A 22,135-nucleotide genomic window follows, 5' to 3' on the forward strand; every position below is an offset into this window, starting at 1 on the left:
TCCAGTTAACCAACCATCTAGTATTTTCACTAAGTAGACTACAAAATCAACCCAGGACTGGCTCAAGGTTTTGTGAGCCCCTCTGACCTAATTCTGTACTCAGTGGTGAATCCAAAGCCCTCAATCAGGGTAGTCTTCATGTCGTCATAGGACTCAGCATCTGCACCAGTGAGTGCAAGGAGCCCATCCCTACACTTACCAGTGAACAGTTCCAAAGGAGAGCTCCCCAGTGAGACTTTTTCAATCTTCTGGTCCCATATGCTCTCTCAAAGGCTGTGAACCACTTGGTGATGTCACCACCCTCCTCATATTTGGGGATAATCCCTTTGGGGATTTTAGGGGAATCAGAATGCTCTCTGTGCCTAGGTACTAAGTTGCTGCCACCATTAATGAGTGCTAGGCCCATTTCTGATCGATCACTTTTTTTCCATAGAAAGGAGCTGTCTCTCCAAAGCTAATCTTTTGTCCATCCTTGCTAAAAGGAGGTCTTCACAGAGACTGCCCGCAGTTTTCCCACAGGAACAGACCCTCCTGTGCGAGACTCAGATCCTTTGAGTACTATCCTTGGAGTGAAGGGCACTGAGGCCCTGTCCTGCCTAGTTAGGTTAGGAGGGGGAAGGTCATCCTCCTGATCCCTAACTTCGTCCCCATCTGAGGGGATATCTTCCTCCTCAATATGGTGTTCCTTTGTATATTCTGCCAAGAGCTCCTGGAGCTTAACCTTGGCAGGTATACACACAGTCAAGAAGTGAGGCCGACACTCAATGACTAACTCAAGGCCAATGTTTTTCTATAGCAAAAATATATTTTGTTACTTTATTACTGGAACCAAAATGTCTTTGCTGCAGGTAAATACAGTTTTAAGTAGGTATCAAGCATATGTATCAAATGTACTTTGTTTAGGTTTTGCACATAAAACAGTTTACAAGTAATTAACACTTTAAATTTTTAAAAGTAGGCAGTGCAATTTCTCATAAGTACCAATGCAGTCCTAGGGGAGAAAAAATGTAAGCACAATTAACAAGTACTGGACTTGAGATCCCAGTCTTCAGGGGTTAGGATGTCAACAGTTCAAAGTTTAAGTTGACTCCAAAAGTGTACCAGTAACACAGGGCTGGCAGGGTTCAGAGGCCAAAGTTGGTGTCGGGTTTTCAATTGAATCCTATGAGGACTGGGGGCACTCGGAAGAGAACAGGTTGCAGGTAAGTACCCATCATTTCAGGACACAGGCCTGGGGGTTTAGGTCAGCACCTGGGGGGCAACAGGTCTGCACCAAACACAAACCCTCAGCGGCACAGACTGGCTGATGCTTTTCAATAGGAGAAGCCCAGGAGTCACAAAGATGCTACAGGCAGGGCCCAAGTGGTCAGTTCCAGAAAACCAGAGGATGGACAAGTAGGCGAGGCGCCCACTGGATGTTGCTGGACCACTGGTCTGATTTCCCAAGGCATGCAGGTGCAGAGGTACCATTGGGTGTCGGGAATCTTTGCCGGATAAGGTCATGGTCAGGGGGGTCCTCCGGATTCAGGCTGCAGGCGTTGTCGTTGGGTCAAGCCAGGGTGGACTCGAAGTTGGAATTGCCTGGGGACCTCCTTTTGACAGATGGGCCACCTTGACTTGGGCCATGGGCATTGGGTGCAGAGTGGACGGGGCTCACGTATCCGGGAGGTTCTTGAGTCCTTTTGAAGGGTTTCTTCTGAACAGGGCCGCTGTATTTTGGAGTTCTTGGTCCTCTGCTGGGCAGGCAGTCCTCCGGGGGTTTGTAGAGGTTGCTGGTCCTGGAGGATGCATCACCTTTTTGTAGCAGGAGTGTTGAAGCTGCAGACAGGCCAATAGGGCTGGGGCCAAGTCAGTTGTCGGCTGGAGTCTTCACTGCTGAGGTTGGCTCTTCATTCCTTCTTTCTTCCTTCTTGAGGTCACCAGGAATCTAGTAAGTACGGTTCAGGTGGGCCCCTAAATACTAGATTTAGGAGTGTTAAAGGGGCCAGGGTGTAGTAGCCAACGGCTGCCTTCCCCGAGGGTTGCTACACCCTTCCTGTGCCCACTCCCTTTGGGGAGAGGGGCACATTCCTATCCATATTGGTCCCTCTCCTCCAAAACAAGATAGAGGATTCTACAAGGAGGGGGTCACTTCAGCTTTGAACACCTTACAGGTGGTCTTAGATGTAGTGGTCACTCCTCCTTGTTTTGCCTAATTTTCCCGCTGGATCGGCTGCCAATAGTGGGGCTTGGTCCTAGGGGCACACATCTCCACTAGCTGGAGTTCTCTGGAGCACTGTAACAGGAGGCCTGAGCCTTTGAGGCTCACCGCCATGTGTTGCAGTTCCAGCAGTCGGGGAAGGTGTGAAGCACCTTCACCCAGAGCAGGCTTTGTTTCTGACCCCAGAGAGAACAGAAGCTCTCACCCCATGGGGTCAGAAACCTGTCTGTTAGTGGCAGGCTGGCACAGACCAGTCTGCCCTATACTAGAGGATTGGATAAAATACTGGGGGCATCTTTACGATGCCCTCTATGTGCATTTTACAATATATCCAACACTGGCATCAGTGTGATTTATTGTGCTGAGACGTGATACCAAACGTCTCAGTCTGCAGTGAAGCCACCTTGGAGCTGTGGAGATCATAGTGACAAACTCCCAGCCCAAGTACTTAGTATGGCCACACTGCACTTACAATGTCTAAGAATGGACTTAGGCACTGTAGGGGCATATTGCTCATGCAGCTATGCTCTCACCTGTGGTATACTGCACCCTGCCTTAGGGCTGTAAGGCCTGCTACAGGGGTGACTTACCTATGCCACAGGCAGAGGTTTGTGGACATGGAGGGATGCCATGTCCACTTTACCTTTTTCTCCTCACCAACACACACAATCTGCAATGGTAGTGTACATGTCTTTTATGAGAGGTCCCCTAGGGTGGTACAATACATGCTGCAGCCCTAAGGGACCCTCCCTAGCCACAGAGCCCTTGGTACCACAGGAATCTTTTACAAGGGACTTAGGTGTGTGCCAGTGTGTACCAATTGTGGAAACAATGGTACAGTTTAGGAAATGAACACTGGTGCTCGGGCCTGGTTAGCAGGATCCCAGCACACACTCAGTCAAGTTAGCATCAATATCAGGCAAAAAGTGGGGGGTTATCATGCCAAAAGGGGCACTTTCCTACATGAATGGCAAGCAGGTGGGATGCCAGATTGTAAATATAAAGATTGGATATCCCCAAGCCACCATCATAAGGGCCCCGTATTTGCAGTATGTGAAGGCCAGTCGTGGCCGAGATCTGTACCACATAAATGTTGTCCCCAACTGGTAGAGGTTTAGAAACCACTTCTTATGTAGGTGGAGCGGTAGGTTTTGAAAGACATACAGAAACCATGGCAGAAACATCATTTTGAACAGTGCAATGAACCCCATAACATTTTGTGGTAGGGGCTGCCATCTGGCGAGGTCAGCCTTGACTTTCCAGACCAAAGGCAGGAGATCGAGGGTCCAGGCGAGTTCCAGATGGAGGGCAACCTACATACCCAGGTATTCAAAGCTGAGCCAATGAAGGGGAATACTTCTCTGCTAATCATAGCATTAGAAGGAGCCAAGGGAACCAAAACTGACAGAGGGATTAATCCTAAGACCCAAGGCAAATTTGAAGCATTTCAGCAAATGAAGACACGGGGACCACTTGTAGTGGAGTTCACCAGGTACAGGAGGACATCATCTGCGTACAGTGCATTGCAGTCCTCCTGACTGTCTCTCCACTTCCATCCCCTAAACTGGGCGTCCATCCAGACAAGCTGAGCCAGTGGCTCAATTGCTAATGCGCAGAGAACTGGAGAGAGGGGACAGCCCTGTCTCGTCTTCTGGCCTATAGGGAAGGCTTCAGATAGGACCCCTTTGATCTGGACCCGGGCCATGGGATTGGAATACAGGGCACGAATCACACCTCGGAATCGGGGTCCAAAGTTGGCTCAAGACATTACCAGGTGGAGGTAGCACCAGGTGGAGGTAGCCCCAGTCCACAGCGCCAAAAGCTTTTTCAAAATCGATAAAATATAGGGCCAAGTCTTGAGGCATTTGATGACAGTGGGCCAGGGTGACATGGAGTCAAAAGAGACAATGCCTCGTGCCCCTCGTGATCCGGGTGTATCAGTGCACCGAGGACGTGTTTGAATCAGTTAGCCAGGACAGTAGTGAACATTTTTACCTCTCCGTTAAGGGGGGATATTGGGCAGTAGTCCGTGCAGGATGTAGAGGGAGGTTGCGTCTTAGGGATTACCACTATTGTGGCCACATATAATTCTGGGGGAAAGGCACCAGTATGGCACACTTCTGTGTACAGGGCCAGAAAGTGGGGTACTAAGAGCTCATGTTATGTGGTATTGTACTGTGTGGGGAAACCACCTGGGCCAGGAGTCTTTCCGGGCACCAATCTGGATAACGCCTCTCCTACCTCCTTTGCTGTGAGGGGCTCATCACTTGCCTTTCCATCCAGGACAGGCAGGGGAGAGGAACTGCATTAAGGAAACCACTAGAGTCATCCGTGTCACTCATAACGGAGGCCGTGTACAGTTTCCCATAGTAGTGGGTGAATGTTTGTTCAATTTCAGGAAGAGGGTGCCCTGAGAATCCATTATCATCTATAATTTCAGGTATGATTCTCGTCACCTGCTGATGAGATGCTATCCAGTATCATAACTTCCCCTTTTTGTCTCTCCAGCCATAGATCTTTGCATTTGTGCCTTGCCAAAGGTGTCTGGCGGCATCAAGGGAGGGCTGATGGATATCTTTACGGATGAGTTCCAATTCCCGGGAAAAGTCGTGCTGAGGATCAGCCATTAGGTGCTGCTCCAAGTGGAGAGCGGGCTTGTTCCCCGGCCCTAATATGTTCCCTTGTGAAGCCCCGCATGGTCGAAATAGGGCTGAAGTTCCGCATGCAGTGCTTGGAAGACGTGTTTGTCCTGGAAGTACCAGGCATTGAGACACCACGTAGGATGTAGGCCAGCTGTGGGGGGTCCCAAATGAAGGAATAGAGGGGAGTGGTCCAAAATCCAACACAGTAGTGTTTAGATTTAAGCATGTGCCTGACAGTCGTCAGCGGGCAAAAAGGCTAGGTCTATTCGCCAGTGAGTGTGATGGGCCGCCAAGGTATGTGTGAATTGGCATAACCTAGGATGCCATACCCTCCAGGCATTGCAGAGGCCAAGGGTAGCAGTCCAGTCAGTGAGAAGGCGTGCCCGGTTTGTCTGGTGCCAGTAGGGGGCCCCATTGTAGCAAACGCTGAGTCTGGCACAGCATTGAAATCACCTCCTATTATGGTAAGGCCCTGAGGGAGGGTAAGAAGAGGTTTGGAGAGGTGAGTCTGCCAAGTGTTAAAGGAAGCCTGCAGGGCATAGACACATCTTAGAGTGATCATCTGAACCTCTAGCATACCTGTGAGGGCGATGAAGTGGCCCTGTGGGACACTCATTCCCACAGAGAGGGGGAAGAAGCACCGTAGCAAGATCGCAATACCCTGGGTGCATCAGGAGTACCCTGCATGGAAGACCCTATTGAAGCCGCTTGACGTCAAGAAGGGACAATGTTCCCCAATAAGGGGTGTTTCTTGCAGTAGTTAAACCTCAGAGGAGTGGCGATGGGTGAAATTGAAGATTGCAGAATGTTTTACTCAATCTAGGAGACCATTAAGATTCCAAGACAATATTCAAAAGGTCATCACTGAGTGGGCATTGTAATGGTTTATACAAAGTGCAAAGATGGGGCCTAACACAGTCCTATGTCTGGGTGGAAAAGCATTGATAAGCCACTATGGGAGGGCGCGGTCAGAAGACCTCCGCCATATCTATTGGGGACTTGTGTGTAAAAACCTAGAGGAGAGAAGAAACAGTAAACATCTTTACACTTTACCATAAAACACTGAAAGTCCAACAGTTTACAAATGAATCCCTGCCCCTCAACTCCCTCCCCTCTCCTAGAAGCATCTGTCGCCCTAGGAAGAAAGCTTGTTGGAAAAAAAAGACAACCAGAACATTATAGAAACATCAATGGAAAGAACCCCCTCAAGTTAAAGATTGCATCATGGAATTATTAGCTGACTTTTGTTGTGATTTAGTTGCCCAGAAGGAGAACATATGAACAGCAAGTCATGTAAGTGAATGAATTTCGTTGTGGGACCCCAGGCAGGGCAACCTGCGAAGTTCAAAGTTGTATGATACTCAGGGGTCCAGGGCCAGTCACGTTGTGGGGCTTGGAGAGAGATGTATGGGGAGTAGCCGGTGTGAGAGACATTGGGTCAGGAGATCTGCCTAAGTCTAGTCTTCCCTTCACCCTTTCAGCCGCGGGGCTCGAAGTGCGACCAGATGGCGATGCCTGCCGCGACCGGAGGGGGATGAAGAAGGAGTTTCTGATCGAGCAGTCTTGCTCAGCCCTCAGAAGCGAGTGCATCTCCTACGTGGTTTAGGCAACAACATTGGCTCCTTTGGATCACTGGAATTCAATCGTGCGAAGAGGTGGTCACTGGGCCACAAAGTTTTTAGTCCTCAGTCAGCCACTGCCACACAGTCTCTAGAAATTTGATTTATCAGCATGGAGGATGTGGAGCTTGGCCAGAAATAGCAAGCGATATTGAAGCCCCATGGCCCTGAGTTTCTGCTTGACTTCCGTGTAGCAGCGGAGACATTGCTGCACCTCACAAGTGTAGACCGGGAAAAGAAGAACATGGTATCTTCACATCAGAGATCTGGCCGCCTCCGAGCTCCCTGGAGGATAGTATCCGTGTCCCTGTTCTTAAGGATTCAAGCCATTAAAGGTCCAGAAGAGGCTCCGGGAGGAGGTCTGGCTGTCAGCACCTGGTGTGCCCTCTCCACGACAAACCAAGAGGACAGACACACCGGGGACATCCAGGATTTGATCCACCTCTCTATAAAATCCACCACCAATTCGGGTCCAGAACCCTCCGTGCCCTTAGGGGATCCTATTATATGCACGCTATTATGCCTGGAGCTGTTTTTCACATCTTCAGCGCCTCTGTGGAGCTCGGCCGTCCAAGAGAGGAGTGTAGAGACCTAGGTCTTAAAGGTGGAGACGTCGTCCTTAACTGTGGAGATCCGGGACACAGCTTCCATTATGCGTACTGTGGTGTTCCAGGGATCTTGGCCAAGCAGCGCCATGTCCATCCTCACTTCTCTGATTTTCACCTCCACTGCTGCCTGCGATTTCTGGATGGCTTGGAGGATAATGGTAAGCTCACTAGAAGGTGAGGCAGATTAATCTCCGTCAGGAGGGCCCTTTAGCCCAGGAGTGTATTGGTCCATGCGGGTCTGTGAAGTGGCAGAGCGGGCAGGTCTATCCTTGTCTTTCTCAGCGGGATCTCGAGGTGGTCGATGGTTGCCTTAGGAAGGAGTCAGCCTGCTTGCCACTGGATCACAGCAGCACAAGCAGCTGGATCTTTGGGGCCAATGAGTGGTCCTCGCACTGGGCAACACTGTGGTGCAAATACAGATCAGTGGCCAGGTATCACTTCAGGGCTCTCCTCTGAAGCAGGTCCGTTGGATCTCAGGAGGTTAGCCACGTCTCCGCAGTATGGTCCATCGCAGAGGACTGCAGTAGGTTTTAATGCAGCTCGCCTAACAGACAGGTATGGGGCCAAGGCGACATGGGTGTCCAGAACACCCTCACCTCACTAAGTCAGGTCACACCAGCCCATTTCCAGAGGGCTCGTAGAGGAGGCAGTGAACAGTTGATCCCAGGTTCGGAGCCAGTCTCCAAGGTTAGTGGATAGTCGATTCTGAGGAAGGGCCCCTCCCAACCTTAGCAGCTACAAATGGAATCGTGGGCCTCCCCAGAGGACTCAGTCATCAGGACCTCAGATTTGCAGAGGCTCTTAACAGGTTCTATCTCCTCCAGTGTGGTATTAGCAGTACCAGGCTGCAGGGGAGGTCAAGTCGAACAGGTGGGCCACCAACCCCTCACTGCAGTCTGGATCGTAGTGTAGATAAGTTGGGGCCAAACCCAGATGTCAATTACTGTCTGTGGGGAGGAACAGACACCAGGAACCCCTCAATCAACATTCAGGTGTCCCCCCAGCAGGCAGCTCATTTAGAAGGGAGGAGTGCACCTCGCCCCTAGGCACTCACCAGTCCAGGGCCCCTGGTCCACACCACGGCCTCTGCCTCGCACTCGAGAGCAGGGCCTAATGTATCCTCTGGCTGCGTTGCTGTGTCAAGGGGTGAGACAGAGTGGGCAGCGGTACACCACCGGCCTCTCTTTTTCCTCATGGGGTCAGGGGGCTCGCGGCCCGATAGGCAGAGTCCGCAAGTCAGTTCAGGGATACTAAGGCTCGGCTACGCTGGCGGGGACAAAGGCCGCAAACCTAAGCAGCAGGCCCCATCTCACAGTTGGCAGCTCCCTGCCAGCTCCCACCGGCACCAGGTCCACCTCACCTTGGGGTCGGCTGGACAGCTTGGAGGTGGGCAATATCTCAGTTCTCAGGCTGCAGCTTCGTCATAACATTTCATAATGAGACACATCAACCCTGCTTATTGGCCTTTCATAATAACCATTCCATGCCTACTGTACTGATCATAACATTTTTTACAAGGTAAAACGTGCCTTCCACTCTTTCTCAGTAAAGTCCAATACTAGGGCTTGTAGAAAGGAAGACCAACATGTATCTGTTGACATTCGCAGTGCCACCAAGTCAGACCAAAAAAGGACTTTAGGGTTGGAGAAAGATTGTCTTTGCTCTGACTGACTGGGAGATAAAAGGTCCATATTCACAATCTGCATATCGTGGTATGTTAAGTATTTACTACAAAATGCAATTCACAAACATAAGGTGTAGATTTCTACCTTTGCCTCCACTCTATTTTCTGTACAGTGATCTACTCCCAGGTATCGGAGGTATCCACACACATCAATATACTATTTTGTAGTAAATGTGGGCGGGACCAGGGTGAGTGGTGGGAAAGTGATGGGAAATGATTACTCAAAAATGGCCGGGGGTAAGGAAAAGTTAGGAGGGGTTTGGGATAGACATGATAATATAAAACACACACCAAAAAAAGACAATTCACAAAATAATCTTCTAAAGTTCCTAGTGTCTTAATGGTGTCAAAACAGGATTAAATGCACTCCAAACCAGTCTAGGAGTAAGTGAAGCACCATACATGGCACCATACATGGTTAACTACTGGTATTGTATCATGCCCCAATAAAAAACAATGGAAACATGCAATTAATATAACACTGCAAAGGAAAGAATTCTAAATTAATTAAATTATTACACACACAAACACACACACACACAAATGTGTGTGTGTCTGTATGTATCTCCATACTTTCCCAAGGGAGATCCCCACCAATAGGAAAGAAAAATTACTAGTAGTAACTTTGCACTTGTAAATCATTCATTGTAGAATACACCTCTCAAAGGAGGGAGTTAAGAAAAGTAAATCTGCATATATGTGTAAATCTCAACAAGGAAATGGTGATTAGCAAAAATGTGGAGAGTTACGCCTAGGTGTAGGAGCATCCCAAACCATGAGTTGATCTACACATATAAATGTATCTTTATGGATAGGGCCCAAAGCAGTCTGAAATAGTGGGTGGGGTACAAAATCTATTGTATATGGTCCTGTATACAAATGAAAAAAGTCACATTATGGCTCGCTAATCAAATTACTGACAAATAACAATGCAGATCACATTTCACAGGATCTATATAGAATTTTACGGTACAGTACAATTTACTTGTAAATGACAAAATACTTACACGCTAAGCTCTCGATAAACTGCATTTTGAAGTTTTTTCTCCCATCCTGTTACAAAAATTAAACATGGGTAGCATTAGTGTAAACTGAGGCTACTTGTGATTCTTTACATTTTAGCATTATACACTATTTATTTACACCCATCCTTATCAAAAAAAGTGTTTATTTAAGTAAGTAATCTATGCATTTTAGCACATATATAAAATGGATATTTTGAAATAATATAATTGATCCATGTAGGACAGAGAAATGATCACCCTCACCTTTTCAATAAGAGTGTTTAGGTGGATTCATGGCCAGCTGAGGTGGTGGCAGCATTAAGAAACTTTACTATAGTAGCATGATGAGGGAAATGCCATAATCTATCTTGATGTTTCACTCAGCATGCTACATTAGTGAAAAAGAAACAGGGGAATCACACAAACATAATTTCTATGTTCCTGTTTTACTAGTGCGCAAGGTTTGAACATAGGGCCAGATGTAGGTAGTTCCGATTTTGCGAATCGGAAATTGCAAGTCGGTGCAATTCGCAAAATCGGATGCAGAACGGTGTCTCAGACACCGTCTGCGATTCGCTATGGGGTCACAAAGACCCACCTCATTAATATTAATGAGGTGGGTCGCATTTTGGGACCCCATAGCGAGTCCCTGCACTCACAGGGATGGCTGCTGAAGACAGCAGACCTCCATGCCTGTGACTGCTTTTTCAATAAAGCAGTTTTTTTTATTTTGCAGCCCATTTTCCTTAAAGGAAAACGAGTTGCAAAATAAAAAAAATACCAAAACCATTTGGTTTCGTTTTTTCAGAGCAGGCAGTGGTCCATTGGACCACTGCCTGCTCTGAAAAAACATTTTGGGCAACATTCACAAAGGGGAAGGGGTCCCATGGGGATCCTTTCCCTTTTGCGAATGGGTTACCACCAGTGTGACACTGGTGGTAACTGCGAATTGCTTTGCGACCGCATTCGCAGTCACAAAGCAATTTAGCATAGTGATGCGAGTCGCAAATAGGAAGGGGACACGCCTTCCTATTTGTGAGTCGCAGTACCGACTCGCAAATTGTGAATGTGCATCGCAATGGGCATTTTGCATGGCGCAAACTGCGATTTTCGCAGTTTGCGCCATGCTAAATGCTTGCTACATCTGGCCCATAGTTATGAGTGCCTGTAGATTGCAAGAGTGTTCACTGGGAAACAAGGAGGGGGTTATGTTCAGGGGTAGGAAGTTCACTGTGGCAAATTTCACTGATTTTGAGATTTCGAATAACTATATGCCTCGGGAACGGGTGCAAATTAAGCACGCCTTATTGAAGATAAGGAACACTCCAGATAGGAATTGTGGTCCCCGGTGGTAGGGCAAGCATCATAGAGCATACAGTTCTTTTTAAACAAGTTGGTACAGTCCACACTGTGCAAGAATAAATTGAACACAACTTTACTTACTAGCTTACCATACAAAGGCCTGAAAATACTGAAGTAATATAAATCTTTGCTGAAATAAGTTATTTGTCCTCTGACTGCAGGCCTTGTGCACTGAAGTAAAACTTAGATTTTCCACAGCCTGGTGGGCAGAAAATCTGGACATGCAGGCTAAGATTATGCAAATCTCCTTTTATAGCCCGCTCACAGCAGCAACAATAGAAAGAACGTAGAACCTTTAAAACATTCCAATAGACTATACAGTTCAGCAACGTGCAACCATCTTCCTTATTCAAAGCTGCAAACAAGATAAACCGAAAACACAGAAGAGTAAAACTCTGAATCCAAAGTTTCTAACTCCGTCACTGTCAAGTTCTACCTTAGAAGGGTTCTCAGGACCTGACTTAGTTCTTGGCGGAAGGAATACTCTGTCACAAACATGATGGACATCGCGTAAGCCTTATTATGATCTCCATAGGATATCATGAGATTATAATAAGGTGGGCAAGATATCCGTCACATTTGTGACAGAGTTTTCTCTTCCACAAGATCTTAAATCAGGTCCTTAGTCTGAAGGAAAACAAATCCATCAGGGTGGATTCATATAGAGGTGGGATAATCTTAGCCTCCATGTTATTAATAAAATCCAGATTTTCTGCCCAACAGGCTGGGGAGAATCTACATTTTATGGCAGGAAGTGGAGGCTAACATTATGCAAGTTTAAAGTGCAGATAATACAGTACATTATCAAGTCCATACGCAACGTTTTCATTTGACCAATCTGCAGCTCTTAAAATATCCTGCAAACCGCCACCCATTACAAGAGCCTTTCATGCAGATGCACATCTAAGGGAATGAGCACCAAATCTAGATACATCCACACCTGCTTCACTCATCACCTAATTTACCCATCTTTCCAAAGTTGGAGGTGAAACCACCTTATGAGGCCATATGTAAAAGAGTAGCAATTGACCAATATTATTTCTCAAACTCTCTATTCCTTTCTCGTATTCTCTCAGGCAAGCTAATGCTGAACCAGTACGGTAAGTAATAAGGTAACCTACCTTGACTTGATCTTGAGAAAACTTTTCTGGGAGAAGAGGCAAAAGCAACGTAGGAGAATCCTAAAAAATTAACTGGATCCCCAGAAAAACATGGGGACTAGAAGATACCACTGGGATATCAATAAACGGTGACACCAGGATCTATTTCAGAGACAAATGTGAGGGGCAACTGTTGAAATTCTTTTGTTAGGTCTTGAGTAGGAGCCCTATAATTGTCAAACCTAATGAGTTGCTGGTGGTGCAATCGATCAAAGACTAAGGGCCAGATGTATGAAATATTTTTGCACTCGCAAACGGTGCGAATCGGTAAATTCGGCCGTTTGCGAGTGCAAAAACGTGTTCTGCGATGCATGAAAGACATTCGCAGACCAAAAATAAGAAATCGCAAAATTAGCAAATTCTTGCGGTGCGACCTGGTTTTGCAAGTTGCATTTTGCGATTCGGTATTTCCAGTAGGAAATTGCGAGGTGCAAAATGCGAATCGCAAAATCCAAATTGCAAAAAGATGCATCAAAAAATCGCAAATAGCGATTTTTCGCAGAATGGCATTTTGCACATGCAAAATACCACTAAGTGAAAGCAGGTGGTAACCAGGTGCAACCTATATAAAGAGGCCCAGAATGCCTCAGACTCTGTTCCACAATGGCTGCACTCTACGTCATGGCGAGGAGGATGAGGATCCTGGCAGATTTGAGGAGAGGGAGGAGGAGACAGGAGCACATTTTCAGAGTGCGCATTACACTTTTTGACCTGACAGAATGGAGATGTTGAGGGACCCACTGGTGTTGGTGTCAGAGGGCTGCTGTGTGTTCGTCTCCCCTACACAAGGACTGTGTGTGGCTGCTGGGCCAAGCCCACCTGCAACAACAATATACAGCATGTCAGTTCTGTATGTTACATTATCTGTCCGAAAATGGCAATAAAGGTACAGGTACTGCTCTACATGGTGTTGTGTGTGTTGTGTTACCTTGGGTGTCACTATGCTTCCTTACATTTTCATGCTACTGTCTGTACTAGTTTGTGGACCGCAACTCCCATAATGCATTGTTGTGCTGCTTCTCAGATGTGGACTGGACTACTTCACACACTACTTCACATTACATGCTAATTCCTAAGGGGCTTTTATGCATGCACATATTGGGTTCACACAACAACATTGCACTTACCTTGGCTGATACTCGGTTGAGCGGAGGTGTCGATATCTGTGACCCCTGTCACTGCTTCAGGGAAGAGTGTGGATTCCACCAGGTCCTCCAGTGGTGTGGCAGGTGGTTCGGTTGGTGGTTCGCCACCTGTGCCCCCGGCCTCTGCAAGTCTCCTTGCCACCCTCTCCTTTGCCCGAGACCGCAGGTCGTACCACCTTTTCTTAATCTCCTCAATGGAGCGCTGTGCCACTCCAATGGCGCAGATTTTACCCTGGATGTTATGCCATAGCCTTCTTTTCTCGCTCTGAGGAACCTGGAATGATAATTTACCAAACAGGCGGTCATGGCTCCTCACAACCTCTTCTGTCAGTACCTCCAGCTCCTGTTCACTGAACTTGAGTTTGCGCTTCCTCGACTGCTTCTCCTGTGAAGTACCATGGGGCTCCATTCTGGCTCAGGTGTTGCTGCTCCTTCAGAGTGCTGCTCTATGTGGCTGGGCTGCTCTCACTCAGGATGCTGGTTTGGGTGTGGCATCTGAAACTGCCTGGGATGACTCATTTCCTGCTGGTGATGTCATCAGGCTCCTCCAGGTGTGCATTCTCGAACTTTCTCGCATTTTGCGATTTTTTACCGAATCGCAAAAAAATAGCAAATTGCGAGAATGCAAATTGCGATTCGGTAAATGGGCCTTGCAAAGCACAAATAGCGATTTTTAAGAAATCGCTAATTCTGAATCGCAATTTTGTTACATAGCCAATTGCGACTCGGAAATAGCGATTTCTTAATAATCGCATTTTGCGATTAGCAGACCCCAGTTTTCATACATATGGCCCTTTGGCCCTCATTACAGGCCTGGTGGTCGGTGATAAAGCGGCGGTAATACTGTCAACAGGCCGGCGGTAACAAAAATGGAATTATGACTACGGAGGAAACCGCTCAGACAGACAGCCACTTTAACACACGGACCGCGACGCAGTAGCAACAAGCACCGTGGCGGTAACCGCCAACAGCCAGGTGGAAGACAGTGTACTGCCCACACTTTCATGAAACGCCTATCCGCCACCTTTTTCGGGGCGGTACCAACAACATCAAAAGCACAGCGGAAACAGTACACAGAAGGCAAAGGTCTCTCCCCTGGAGACACAAGGAAGAACCACGCCGCCATGGTGCCTGAGTTGCAGGTGTTCCCCATGCTCGTTTATCTCCTTCTTCACTAAGAACACCAACGCCGGCGAAGATGACCACGGTGAGTACTGCCGCCTAGCACACAGGGGAGTGGGGAAGGAAAAAGAGAGTGACACACACACACACATACACGCAACCCGCTACACCCCCACCCCAACACCATACACATAACCAGATGCAGTAACATTACATATTCACCCCGTACCCCTCAGGACAAAAGGAAGTGATTAAAGTGAGTGTAATAAGTTAAAAGTGTAGAAAATCATGCTTCAGAATCAAAACAGTATATACATATATACAAATGGAGGGACACTGCCCAGTCCACAATGTCTGTGGGCCACAGGGCCACATCACATAGGTCAAGGCCCCACTTGACTCCTGCAACAACACAGAGAGAACACCGCAGGAGCATCAGGTTGAAAATACACAGACACCTCAGGGGGTCGGGGAACAGTGGGGGCACCTCAGCCGGAAGATGGTACAACACCACTAGTCCTGGACGGGGCTACATGCCCTGTGCGATGTCCTGGGGAGTGCAAGGCCACAGTCTCTCAAGTGGGTGGTTTGCCCATTGCTTGGTCCTGGGGAGTGCAAAGTCACAGTCTCTCAAGTGGGTGGTTTGCCCACAGCTTGGTCCTGGGGAGTGCAAGAACACAGTCTCTCAAGTGGGTGGTTTGCCCACTGCTTGGTCCTGGGGAGTGCAAGGCTGCAGTCTCTCAAGTGGGTGGTTTGCCCACTGCTTGGTCCTGGGGAGTGCAAAGTCACAGTCTCTCAAGTGGGTGGTTTGCCCACTGCTTGGTCCTGGGGACTGCAAGGCCACAGTCTCTCAAGTGGATGGCTTCTCCACTGGCTCTGGAGGGTTCCTTGTGCCCAGTGTGCTTCATCCTGGCAAGGATGGGGTGAGTGGATGGCTTCTTCCACTGGTTCTGGAGGGGACCTTGTGCTGAGTGTGCTTCATCCTGGCAAGGATGGGGTGAGTGGATGGCTTCTTTCACTGGTTCTGGAGGGGGCCTGGTGCCCAGTGTGCTTCATCCTGGCAAGGATGTGGTGAGTGGATGGCTTCTTCCACTGGTTCTGGAGGGGGCCTTGTGCCCAGTGTGCTTCATCCTGGCTGAGATGGGGTGAGTGGATGGATTCCTCCACTGGTTCTGGAGGGGGCCTGGTGCCCTGTGATGCAGCACTTGGGGAGTGCAAGGTCACAGTCTCTCAGCTGGGTGTCCCATCCACAGGATTTGCAGGGTCCAGGACGCACTACAGTCCATGGAGGCAGGACTACACACTGCCCGCCGGCGGTGATGGCTGCTCAGTGGTGGCAGTGGCGGAGCTGATATCGGTGCTGGCAGTGGTGGTGGGGGCTCCAGTCCTTCCCCTGCAGCCTCGGACGGCTGCCCACTGGGGCTGCTGCTGCTGGCAGTGGTGCTGGTGGCGGTGCTGGCAGTGGTGGTGGGAGGCTCCAGCCAATCCCTTGCAGCCTCAGACGGCTGCCCATTAGGGCTGCTGCTGCTGGCAGTGGTGTTGGCAGTGGTGATGGTGGCGGTGCTGGTGTCAGGAATGCCAGTGGTGGGGAGAGGCTCAGGCACGTCCCCTGCAGCCTCGGGAGGCTGAACCGCCATAGATGGTGTTGGGTGCTCAGAATCAGTCCCAGCACCAGGCCTCCTGTCCTTCCTACCTGCAGGGGCAGGCCCCTTGCCCTTGCCCTTGGCAGCTGGTGGTGCCTCCTTGCCCTTGCCAGCTGGTGGTGCCTCCTAGCCATTCCACTTAGCAGCTGGTGGTGCCTCCTTGCCTTTCCCCTTAGCAGCTGCAGCAGGCACACTGTCAGTGCTGATGGCTGGTTCCCTGGAGCCTCTCACACCTACAGTAGCTGCTGACACTACTGTGGCCGTGGACTGGGTGGCTGAGGTGCTCGGCTGGGTTCTGACCTCCCTGGCCCAACGTGAAGGACGAGGTGGGAGAGAGGTAGGAAAGAGGTCAACAGTGCAGAGGAAAAGCTTCTTAGGGACACTGGGGCAGGAAGAGGGTGAAGGTTTGGGAGTGGAGGAAGAGGGAGTGGTTGTAGGAGGGGTCTGTCTGCTGTGTGCGGGTGCAGGTGCATGGGCTGGATGCTGTTGTGAGGTGGATGGCTGTTGGGTGTCTGAGTGCTTGCGTTTGTGTACTTTGGGAGGAGGGGACACAGACACAGTGGGAGAGGACACAGGGGATGTCTGCATGGATGTGGGGGTGGTGACTGCCAGTGAAGGGTGTGTAGTGATAGGCGTGATGGTGGTAGTGAATGAGGATGTAGTGCATACAGGTGTGAGTGTAGACGCTACGGGGAGGGTGGTGGATGAGGAGGAGGAGGGGGACACAGTGAAGGCAGTGGATGTTGGTGAGTCTGCATCTGGATGGTGTTTGTGTGAGTGCCTGTGGGATGATGTGTGGTGCTTGTGTTTGCCTGAGCCACTCATATGTGTTGTCTTCAGTGCATGCTGGTCTGAATGTGTGCTTGGGATAGGTTGGGGTTGAGGGAAATGGGACTGGGTCGAGGAAGTTGGAGGGGGGAGGCTAGAGACAGGGACAATGGCTGCCATCAGGGAGGAGGCCAGAGCCTGGATTGATCTCGGTTGGGCCGCCAGAGTGAATGCCCTCCAGGAATGTGTTTGTTTCTTGCAAATGGCCTGCCACCCCCTGGATGGCATTCACTATGGCTGATTGCCCAACAGAGATGGATCGCAGGAGGTCAATAGCCTCCTCACTCAGGGCAGCAGGGCTGACTGGGGCAGGGCCTGAGGTGCCTGGGCCAAAAGAGATGCCCAGCCTCCTGGGTGAGCGGGCACGGGAAGCTTGGTGAGGGGCTGCTGGGAGGGTGGTGCTTGGAACGGGGGTGGTGTCTGTACCTGTAGTTGGGGTGGGCACAGAGGTGTCCGCCACCAGCACAGAGCTTCCATCGGAGAAGGTATCACTGTCAGAACTGTCCCCTCATGTCTCCGCCCTGGTGCTAGCCTCGCCCTCCGTTCCACTGGTGCCCTCACTGTCGGTGGATTCGGCCTCATGGGCCATGTGGGATGCAGCTCCCTCCATCGCCGGTGCCACGGATCCTCCGCCAGATGATGCTAATGCACATAAGGACAGGGTGGCAAAACAAAAAGGGGGAGGGGGAGAGACAAAGGATACACTTGGTCAATGGCTGCTCCAACAACACCGTTGGCATACACAGCACCCTCACACAGGGAACAGGCCTACGCACTATGCAATGCACTACCAGTCACAATGCTAGTCACCAGCCCCAGGACAGGAATACCCAACGCCAATAGCAGCATACCTGACACCCACAGACCCCTGCCCAGTAGTGGATGCCTACTAGCTTTGTAGGAGGTGGTGTTCATTAGCCCCTGCCCAATATGGGACCTACCCTGCAATGTCCGGCCTGGCCTATGGGCACCCACAGGCCCATATCCCCCGCCCGTAGACCACCCCCCCCACGCACAAGTAGTAGATTTGGAAACTGTACTCACCCTCTTGTGGCTGCTGTGATGTCTTCAAGCACCCATCCAGCTCCGGATAGGCCACCGCCAGCATGTGGAACATCAGGGGTGTCAGGGTAAAATGGGCACCCCTTCCTTGTTGGGAGGCCATCCCCAGGTGGGCCTCTGCCGTCTTCCGTGCCCAGTGTCTCAGGTCCTCCCACCGTTTGCGACACTGGGTGCTCCAGCTGCTGTAGACCCCCAGGGTCTGCACATCCTTGACGATGGCACGCTATATACCCTTTTTCTGATGGGCGCTGACCTGCAGAAAAATACACATAGAAAAAGATATCAGCCATACCGTCCGGCCTGTTACACTCATGAACCACCATAGCCCTCCCATCCCCTTACGCACAGACATTGCCCACCATACATCCTGCACGCTACCCAGGACCCTTCCACCAACCCCCCCTTACACGAGGCCGTCACACACAGCACTACATTCATTCATGCCCCATGCATCGTGCTCAGTGTACTCACCTGTTGGTCTGGAGGCCCATACAGCATTCGGTACTAGGGTAGGACCCCATCCACCAGTCTCTCCAACTCCGCAGCGGTGAAGGCAGGGGCCCTTTCCCCAGTGACTTGAGCCATGGTCGGTTCCAGACACAGGTCACAGCAGCACTTGCAGTGTAGGTCCTCTCCTGTTGAATGTCAGGTAGCAAGTGAGAACAGATAGATAATGGTGTCACGTCAGCGGCGGTGTTTTACCGTCACCGCCGGTGTACTTCACCATTGGCCACTGTAAATCATAGGGCCCAATGACAACTAATGAGGAGTTGCACGGCGGTACTCGACCGCCTCCCGCAACGGCACACAAAGTCAGCGGCATTACCTCATTTCCACATGTCCATCCACATAAGACGGGCGGGCGCCATTTCAGGGGGGCTGGCCATGGCACCTAACTATGTCACAGTACACATAGGCAACATTTGGGCCTATCCAAAAACATACTGTTACTATCACAATATGCAATACAGTGTACAGTTTGGAAATGTGGAATACTGACCAGCTGCTCACTCTTTTGACCCCTAAAGTACAACCACTGCAGATGAATAGGAGATGGAGACATCCCCGTGTACAGACCCCTGGTGGACTTGGCAACAATGGAGGACAGGCACATTATCCTCACCTATAGGCTGGACAGAGCCACAATAACAGAGCTGTGTACCCAATTGGAGCCAGACCTGATATCTGCTATCCGTCACCCCACTGGGATCCCCCCTCTTGTGCAAGTCCTATCTGTGCTCCATTTCTTGGCAACTGGTTCTTTCCAAGTGACAGTGGGCTTGGCAGCAGGAATGTCTTAACCAATGTTCTCAATAGTGCTGCCCGGAATGTTGTCTGCCCTGATTAAACACATGCACAGCTACATCGTTTTCCCCCAGGTGGAGGATTTGGCCACAGTGAAAGCTGATTTCTATGCAATGGGACATATTCCCAACATTATTGGGTCTATTGATGGTACACGTATTGCATTTGCCCCCCCTCCACCCCCCAGAGAAATGTGTTCAGAAATCGAAAGAGCTTTCACTCCATGAATGTGCAGATAGTGTGCATGGCGGACCAGTACATCTCCCATGTCAATGTTAAGTATCCTGGGTCTGTGCATGATGCCTTTATCCTGAGGAATAGCAGCATCCCATATGTGATGGCTCAACTCCAGAGGCATCGGGTGTGGCTAATAGGTGAGCCCATGGTTCCAACCCAGTATATGTTGGTGTATGAGTATGGTGTTGGCCCTAAGGGATAGTGTTTGGCTAACAGGTATCCATCAATATTTGCAGGTGACTCTGGTTACCCTAACCTCTCATGACTACTGACCCCAGTGAGGAATCCCAGGACAAGGACAGAGGAACATTACAATGAGGCACATGGTCGAACAAGAAGAAGAATCGAGAGGACATTCGGCCCAGGTTTTGTTGCCTCCATCTACAGCTGGTTCTCTGTGCTGCTCACCCAAGAAGGTGTGCCAGATCATCGTGGCATGCTGTATGTTGCATAACCTTGCCTTGAGACGCCAGGTGCCTTTTCTGCAGGAGGATGAGGCTGGAGATGGACGTGTGGCAGCAGTAGACCCTGTGGACAGTGACGAAGAGGAGGCAGAGGATGAGGACAACAGAACATCAATCATACGACAGTACTTCCAGTGACACACAGGTAAGACACTGTAACTTCACCTTCCATTGACAGTTTTGTGTTGGACATTATACATGGCAAGCTGATTTTCCCACTATGATGACAACTTACTGTACCCTTTGGCATCTCTATATTCAGATATCTGTGCCCCACTCTGGCTCCTGGTGTGTTGACTGCTGCCAACTACAGGTCATACCTATGTATACATTACTGTACAGTTGAATTGCAATGCTTACAGCTTGTTAAACGAATACATATTTCAATCAATTGACAGACTCCATACTTGTATTTGTTTCAAGGGTGTTTATTTAGGTGCTAATAAATAGAGGCGGTATTGCAATGGTCTGGGTTGCTGATGGAGGAAAGACGAGGGTAGAGTCCAGTCTATTGGTATCACAGGTGCATTGTCCAAGGGGGCATAGGAAGTGGAGCAATGGCAGTTCAAGGTGGACAGGGTGACTGAATGGGACACAAGGGTGACATTCAGGAGAGTCTTATTTCCTGGTGGGGATTTTGGCAATGTTCTCTGGCTTCTGCCTGGATCGCAGGGATCGTTTGAGGGGTGCTTCTCCTTCTGCAGGAGGAGGGGTGCTTGTGGCCTGTTGTTCCTGTGGCGGGGCCTCCTGTCCACTAGCGGCAGCAGAAGTGGAAGGCTGTTCATCATTTTGGCTAGTGTCAGGGGCCCGTCGGTGTGCCACTGCCTCCCTCATGGTGTTGGCCATGTCTGCCAGCACCCCTGCAATGGTGACCAGGGTGGTGTGGATGTCCTTCAAGTCCTCCCTGATACCCAGGTACTGTTCCTCCTGCAGCCGCTGGGTCTCCTGCAACTTGTCCAGTATCTGGCACATCATCTCCTGGGAATGGTGGTATGCTTCCAGGATGTTGGTGTGTGCCTCGTGGAGAGTCGGTTCCCTGGGCCTGTCCTCCCCCGTCACACAGCAGTCCTCCCAGCTTACCTGTTGTCCTGTGCCTCTGTCCCCTGAACCGTGTGCCCACTGCCACTGACCCCAGATCCCTGATCGTCCTGTGTTTGTGGGGTGGCCTGGGGGTCCCTGTAGCAGTGCACACACTGCTGATTGACGTGTTCTGGGGACTGTGGTATGGGCCCGCTGGGTTGGTGCTGTGGTGGTGTTTCCTGAGGGGGGGGCTGGGTGGTGGTATGGGACTGTGCCTGGGTTACCAACTGTCCGGGGGACCCTGATGGGCAAGGTTGATCATCCACATCCAGGCATCCAGAGCTGCTGTCATCACTGTGGGCCTCTTCTGTGGGGGGGACTGGATGTTACTGGCATCTCCTCTCCGGTGGTGTGTTTAAGTATGTAGTTTGAATTGTCCAATGTGGTGTTAATTTGTTAGGTTGTGTGTATTTTGAGAACGGCGGTATGTGCCGCCAATGGTTTACCGCGGTTGAATGTCCGCTGCGGTGATTTGTGGGTCATATTGCTGTGGGGGTAGTTCAGTTGGCATAACGGTGTGGGTTTTGGTACCACCAATTTATCACTGTCCTTTGGGCTTGTGTGTGTCTGTATAGTGACGGATTGGTATGTGTGTGTCATAATATGGGTAGCGGTAATCTGCTGCGGCGCCGGTATGTTGGTGGTTGGCATGGCAGTAAGCGGGACTTACCACCAATGTCATAATGAGGGCCTAAATGCTGAGAAGGCCTGTTCAGTGGCCTTATGAACTGTGTAGTGATGTATTGTAATTAAGAGTTACAGTTATTAAGTTGTTATCGTTCTATGTAAGGAGGGGGGAATTCTAGAATGGAGTGGTGGGAACCGCTGTAAATGCGGGCCTAGGAGCAAGATGTGTATTCTCCTTCTCGCTACATTAAATGCTATGGATTATAAATACTTGCCTCGACTGGATGTTTATTGAGGCAAGCTTCGATACTACAGAATTGAAGATGACTGGATATGGATTCAC

At 49.9% G+C, this 22,135-nt stretch overlaps 1 protein-coding gene across 1 annotated transcript in view; it reads right to left on the reverse strand.

The window, feature by feature from the left end:
• TBC1D19 (TBC1 domain family member 19) overlaps positions 1-22,135 on the reverse strand; it is a 921,320-nt gene that overhangs the window by 722,080 nt on the left and 177,105 nt on the right. Inside the window, exon 3 of the mRNA XM_069202139.1 lies at positions 9,761-9,806. Coding sequence (XP_069058240.1) covers positions 9,761-9,806 — 46 coding nt within the window. The remainder of the gene's footprint in view (positions 1-9,760; positions 9,807-22,135) is intronic.

This window comes from Pleurodeles waltl, chromosome 1_2, assembly GCF_031143425.1.
Source record: "Pleurodeles waltl isolate 20211129_DDA chromosome 1_2, aPleWal1.hap1.20221129, whole genome shotgun sequence".
Lineage (NCBI taxonomy): Eukaryota > Metazoa > Chordata > Amphibia > Caudata > Salamandridae > Pleurodeles > Pleurodeles waltl.